Source organism: Alnus glutinosa, chromosome 4 (genome assembly GCF_958979055.1).
Source record: "Alnus glutinosa chromosome 4, dhAlnGlut1.1, whole genome shotgun sequence".
Lineage (NCBI taxonomy): Eukaryota > Viridiplantae > Streptophyta > Magnoliopsida > Fagales > Betulaceae > Alnus > Alnus glutinosa.
In genome coordinates, this window is record NC_084889.1 from 10,067,620 (window position 1) to 10,074,670 (window position 7,051).

The 7,051-nt window shown below is 45.4% G+C and overlaps 1 protein-coding gene across 1 annotated transcript; it reads right to left on the reverse strand.

Moving 5' to 3' along the window:
- Positions 1-4,709: 4,709 nt before the first annotated feature.
- LOC133865554 (F-box protein At1g47056-like) lies at positions 4,710-6,833 on the reverse strand. Its single transcript, XM_062301975.1, has one exon. It carries the CDS (start codon positions 6,604-6,606, stop codon positions 4,993-4,995), a length of 1,614 nt encoding a protein of 537 aa, XP_062157959.1. The 5' UTR covers positions 6,607-6,833; the 3' UTR covers positions 4,710-4,992.
- Positions 6,834-7,051: the final 218 nt, after the last annotated feature.

Genomic DNA, 7,051 nt, shown 5'->3' on the forward strand with positions numbered 1-7,051 from the left:
GCTACAGAAAAATCACCTGCTCCCGACCGCTCACTCGGAAACCGTAACACATTGAAATCTCCCCCTAAACACCACGGCCTATCCCACCAACTCATCAATCCAGCCAACTCATCCCACAACACCCTCCTCTCCTCATCATCATTTGGCCCATACACAACCCCAAACGCCCACGAAAAATTATCCTCAGCATTACAAAATGAAAGAGCTAAAGTATACCGTCCCACATAGTCCTCCACCTTCTCCACCACCCTCCTATCCCACATGATGAGAATGCCACCTGACGCCCCATTAGCCCCCATATAACACCAATCCACGTGTTGGCATCCTCACAAACTACGAACCAACGCCCTAGTAATGACTTCCATTTTTGTCTCCAACAAACATACCAAATCAACCTTCCAATCTCTCATGAGCCCTTTAATATGTAGTCTTTTATCCAGCCCATTTATCCCCCTTACATTCCAAGATAGTATTTTAAGCTTCATTAACACACGTCAAGCCCCTACCCTTCTCTCTCCTTCTATTAGATTGCTCCCCCTTCTTATCATTATTAATGGAACAATCCAGCCGCCTAATCTCCCTATGTCCCTTCACCCCTGCAACTGTAGTGACCATAGCCAAAGAATCAGCCAAGGAATGAGCCCTCCTGGCCTCAATCTGTTCAAACAATGCCAACAACGTATCTTCATATTGATCACAAGAGACTCCTACTAATTTGTAATAGCCCTTAACCCTCTCCAACACCCACCGAGGTGACACATTCGAACTAGAATCTTGTCCATCTCCACTGCCAAAGGCGCAACTAAAATCGGATCCATACCTTCCAAATCATCGTCTTCCCCACCCTCCATAATTTCAGAACTGAGACCAGATTGGATAATAGCACATGACCCCTCCTTTAAGCCCTCCAACTCTCTAGGAATGCAAACATGAGAAGCTTCCTCCACCCCTAGACCTCCAACTCCTTTACTTCCTACCAACTTAGGTTCAATCCTCTGACTAGGCTCAAGCTGGAGCACCGGGTCTGAAATATTCTGATAAAAGCTATTAGTTCCCCCTGAGGTTCTTCGGTAGTACCTTCTCTGCTCCCCAAATCTCCTCTAATTTTTTCTACAATCCCACAGCTCATATCCTTACCTGGGCCTTGGTTAAGTAGGCATGATCCCCTGTTTTCTACCACAAGACCAGTAAACGTATCCCCCTCACGGATAGTTTTCTCCACTTCAAACTCTTTCGCCACACAATCTTTCTCTTTCCCCTCCGCTACCAGCTCAGGCCCTGAAACAATGTGTTTCCTCTCCAACCGGTGAACTCGGCCCTGCTACTAGCTCGCCAACCTGCCCGACTTTCCCAGTTGCGAAAACATCCGACTCTAACTGCACCGCCCTGTCCGGCTGGAGCTTTAACACCAGAGATTGCTGGGACACGTGTTCTGTTTCAGAGCACAAATCAATCAACCTCGTGGAACACGACCCAACCAGGAGCCTCCTGCCAGCAAACACATCCTTCTCGTCACCAGGTGAGAGACCGGCCTTCTCTGTCAGTACTGCCCTGTCCGACTGAGGAGCCGACGGCATCGGTAGCCTGGACACTAGCTGCCACTGTGTTGTCATCTTGCATGGCAAGCGTCTAGAATATACACACTTGAGTTCACCATCTCGTTTGTCTGTGGTAATTGGATCCTTGGGTTTAAAATGTTCACCATGGGCTTTATTCTCCTGCCCTCCATCTGCTAGCCCATCTGAACCCATTGTCTTATTTCCACAGCCCAACTCCAATAGGCCCAACCATCTCTTAGCTTCTTCCTTAAACTGCCGAAGGAAAGTCTTCAAATCCTCCATATTATTCGCCTCATCCAAATTCTGCTTCAAGCCTATTCCCCTAACAGAACCAGCTGGCCAATTTGAAAACGTAACTCCCCTTCCTTCTACATGATCGCAGGCCACAATTAAAGATTCTTCCTTTTCTGGCTCCTTGCAAATGACTGTATCGCCTTTGCCTTCAGCTGGATCTCCGCCTCCTTCCGGCAATATTCCTCCTAACACCACCACATAGGACTGACCTTCCCGACGTAAACCAAGGTCCCTCGATGTTGCTCTTGGTACTGTCATGGTTTTCCTTCCAACAACTGTCCCGCCGACCCGTTGCTTTGCATGGTAATTTGTCAACTTTTGGATTTGCACCCAGACGTCCATCCACCCCTTCCCATTGCTGCCTTCCGGAATCACCACGTAACTCCGCCATCCTCATCCAACATATTCGGACAGTTCAATGAACTGGCCATGCTTGTTTTTCTGCGCAGCACCACGTATACAGTGCTACCCATCCGAAACGTTCTCCACTTGTCATTATCTTCCTCTCCCTTGGACAATCGTTCCACTGCTTGCATGAGCCAAACCAGACAAGACCAGCCCAATATAACCACCCGGAACACACGTCTACTCCTCTCCGTCAGTCTAACCCCGCCACTAACCACCGACCGGAATTCGAAAGACTTCGAGTCCACGTAGCAATAGCCAGATAGCCCATTCCGTCCCCGAGAAGCATAACCTCCGACCGAAATTCGAAAGATTTCAAGTCCACGTAGCAATAGCCAAGATAGCCAATTCCGTCCCCGAGAAGCTACCCGTCTAAACTCACTCCTAGATGTTACAGAATTCTGATTCTACTCCTCTGCAAAGACCCTCACGCGCCACCCCCACACTGTCCCTATCAAAAAATTAGAGTAAATATAACTTCACCCACACAAATGCACAACCAAAGATCAAATCGTGAGCATGCTTGAAAGGGCCTGTTGTGTGCCTGTGAAGAAGAAGATATATCGAAAAGCCCTCTCTCCAAATTTAGGAGGAAATTCTACATTAAACAGACATGTTATGGACCATAATACTGTATATCTTACCAGTGGGCTCAGCTGAATTCTCTAGAGGTAAATTTTTGCAAAGAAAACATATCTCAAAGCTGCAAAATCAAGCCTTAAAAACCAAAAGTTGCCTTTTCTCATTGGTCATCATGCTCAAAATTTCAAGGTCGTGATAGCTTTCTTTTTGCTCAATAAAATATGGTCTGCCATTGTTTAGGTAGTTGCTCAAGCCTCAATATTAGCAATAATTGTTATATATAACTTCACACACACATACAAAGATCAAATCATGGACATGCTTGAAAGGTGTGTGCTATGTAAAGGAGTACCAAAAGCAAAATCAAAGCCTCTCCCCTTGCATAAGAAATATTCGCTCGGGCCAATTGTGGATTCCCCAAAAGCATCATTGCTGCAATCAGAGCATTTACTCTGTAAGTAACTCTTGTTTACAAATATGCCAGGGAAGCATATACATTAGCTATTAAGATCATGGGATCAAAAAAAAATTATCTAGTGTCATTGTGCATGGAAAAAAGCCAGCTGGACCAAAGACGACCGAAATTTAATCAATTTAAATTTCCAATACACTTCAACTCCACCAAGATGCAATAGAACAGTAACATATACTAGCAAAGATTAACATGGTAAATACATTTACCTCATACAAAAGAACCATTAATACACACACACAACCAAGCAGAGGCATGAAGCTTAATTTGCCTCTATTCTCTTTGGGCTGAAATAAGCACCAAAAGAAGGCCAATGGATCCCATCATTATAAACACGGTAACTGCCATCAAATGTGTTCTCAAATTGACGATGCAGCCCATCAAGAAGTTGACAACAAAAGAACAATTACTCCGTAAGTAACTTAGAGTTACATATATGCCAAAGCATTACAAAAAATGCTATACATAACAAGAATGGAACGATCCTGAACATATGTTGGCTATACAAAATTAAGACCATGGGACCAAAATTTATATACAATATCAAGATATTTTATGTCAGTCCCATGTATTATTCAGCATAAAAAAAAAACCCAGCTGAACCAAAGACAACCAAATTTAATAAATTTAAATTTGCAATATACTTCAGCTCCACCAAGATGTATTAAAAGCATTGTAACATACTAGCAAAAATTACATTTAAAGTACATTTACCTCATACAAAAGGAAAATTAACATACACACCCAAACATGCAGATATGAAGATTAATATACCTTATATATTTCTTTTTGGCCTGAAATAAGCACCAAGAGCAGGCCAATGAACCCTGTCACTAATAAACACAGTAACTCCCATCAAATGTGCACCAGATTGACAACGCAGCCTATCAAGAAGTTGATGCCAGGCTATAGCACTCTGCTGATTGAAACCCTCTTTTTCTCTAAGGCTACCAACGACCAGCTGCTAGCTGCTCCTCCCTCAGAAAATTTCTTACACTATGCAATATCTCTTTTATAGCTACCTGTTAGGCCCATTGGTAACATTGTAACAAGTATGCAGGCAGGATATCTGCCTATGTTCATAATTACATCAGCACAAAAGAAATTTCCTCGCATCTATCATAGGAGTATCATGACATCAATCCTCACACCAAACCTGTTAGTGGGATCGATCAAGCCCCACCAAGGTCTTCACCCTCAAGAAATAATGATGTCTTTGACATGTAGCTATTGACTAGAGAGAAAGCGAGAGAGAATAGATATCAACCACACAGTACACAACCAATAACATGTAGAAATACTTTTTGAGTACTGAAAAATTTAGACATTTTCTCGCAAGTCTGATTCCCGGGTACTAATCAAATAATCAGGAACATATCCTCCAAAGATTTCAAGACTAGAAGTGAAGGTGTCGCACTCATTCAATAAAAAACAGTGTCAAAAAGTGAGTACACCAAATGAACAGAATGATAAAAGTGTGTATTACCACCTGCAGCAGCGAAGATTCAGTTTAAAAGGCAATAAGCAGCACACCGCATAAAATTAAATCACATTAAAAAAAAAAAAAAAAAAGAAGAAGAAGAAGAATACAGATTCAAGTAATACAACGCAAAACAATGTAAGCAGAGCCAAGAGCAAGCATGCTATTCAATTCTGAAACTTTTTGCTCAGATTCCTTATCTAACTACCCCGGGCACTGCCATTACCACTTGACCACCTTCTCAAAGTGCAAGCCACTAAGCCCCTCCCAGTTAAAAGCCCTAACCTGGACTTCAACGAACTCGATCGGCTGGAACTGCTCGAAGCAATACTGGCCGCCGCTGCCACTTGGCTGGGCATTGGAGGCGGAAATTCGACGGCATTTTCTTGTGCTCCGCCGTCACTCGCACTCGCATCCTGATGCTCAAGCTCACCAGTATCTAAATTCACAGCAAGTGATTCCCTAGTTGCCCTCAACCAATCAGCGCCCTCGGGCGTTACTCCTCTACACTTTTTGAGCTTCACTTTCACCAAATTTGGGCACCCGCCAGCAAGGGCTTCCAAGCCTTGATCTGAAACCGGGCAACTCTTTATACAAAGCTTCTTCAACGCTACGCATTTCGCAGCAATGCACGAAATCTCGACGTCACCAACGGTATCGCTTCCGCATAAAGCTAAGCGCTCTAGATTCTTGCAATTCGATGCTAAAGATTCCAAACTCGGTTTTGTAGGATTCACACCTATGAGAACCAGTTCCTGAAGATTGGGACAACCTTTCGCGACGGCAATTAGGCCCTCGTCGCCTATCCGATTTGCCTTCCATCCGTCAATGTGAAGCTTCCGCAAGAGTCTACAACGCTCCGCAAGCGATACGAGCCCGACGTTCGTGCACTCTGGGGTCTTAACGAGGTGCAGAATTTCCAGATCCAAACAACTGGAGATCGCCACGAGACCGAGATCGCTGACCTGAATCCTCTCGAGATGAATTTCGACTAAGCTAGAGGCACGATCCGTCATCACTCGGAGAAGCTTATCCCAATCGCCGGAGCACCTGAAGAGCTTCAATGTTCTTAAATTCTTCGCGCCGATAATCACCGGACCAAAACAGTGTCCATTGTAGAGCTCCTTCAGGCAAATCGTTTTGAGCGATGAAGCGGCTACGCCGGGGCCAATCGGCTCAGCCGTGGCTCCATCGGTGATGCCACGCAGGCGCTTCACGGATAGTTCTTCGAGAGCCGAGCAGTTATCGAGCACAGCGTTCATTCCCTTGGCTCCGAAGGTGCAAGATCCACACGAGAGCTTCTTCAAACTCTTGCAGTTCTTCGCGAAGACCTCCATACCGGCATCAGTCAACTCGCGACACGCTCGGAGCTTGAGGCGCATGAGGTTGCGACATTTGAGCGAGATGAGGTTGAGCGCGTCGTCGCCGATGCTCGCGGATCTGCGGTCGCATTTCAGGGCGAGTTTGGTGACGGCATCGAATCGGGAGAAGAGGGAAGGAATCTTAGGGAGAAGATCTGACTGGGCGTTGAGGGAGAGACGGTGACGGCTCTGTCCCTCGATCTGGAGCCACCGTTTACAGACGAGAGAGCAGCGTTTGCGGTCGCCGGAGCCGAGAGACTGGAAAATGCAAGCCAGGCACTCGTCTGGCAGTTCAGAGATGTAGTCGAGGCCTCCATCGGGGATCCAGTCGTAGTCTTCGACGTCGTCGCTGTGCATCGGGGAGATCAGGGTCGTTGATTTGGCCTTAGAGCGATGGCTTTGATTGTTTTCACGGCGGCTGGAAATTACAGCCGTCGAAGTTGACTGGCCCATCCAGGGCGCGTAGAGAAACAGCCGGTTGAGCTATGCGTCCTCAGCCTTTCTTACTTCTTATCCTGGGCACCCCTTGCAGAGGAGCTTCGAGCCACTCAAGAGCCAGCCTCTCTTTCTCCGTCTTCCTTGCAATTTTCAGAAACGGACTTGAAATCAGATTTCATTTGGCTTTTGTTGAGTCTGTTCGTACAATTGCTATCTTTTATACCTTTAGAATAAAATGGTTCTTTTTCCAGACCCCTTAAATAAAAACCAACACAAAAATAGAATAGTCTTCTGAACTGGGAGCGAAGATGGGCTCTCACGTGTCAAGAATGACCAATGGGAAGAGGATAATGCAACATGCAATTACGCAAACAAGTGGGCTCCAAATAGAAAGAGCATCCACGAACGATGCTTTTATAGAGGGGAAATGCTAAAAATCTTCTCCTCATCTCTCTTTTGT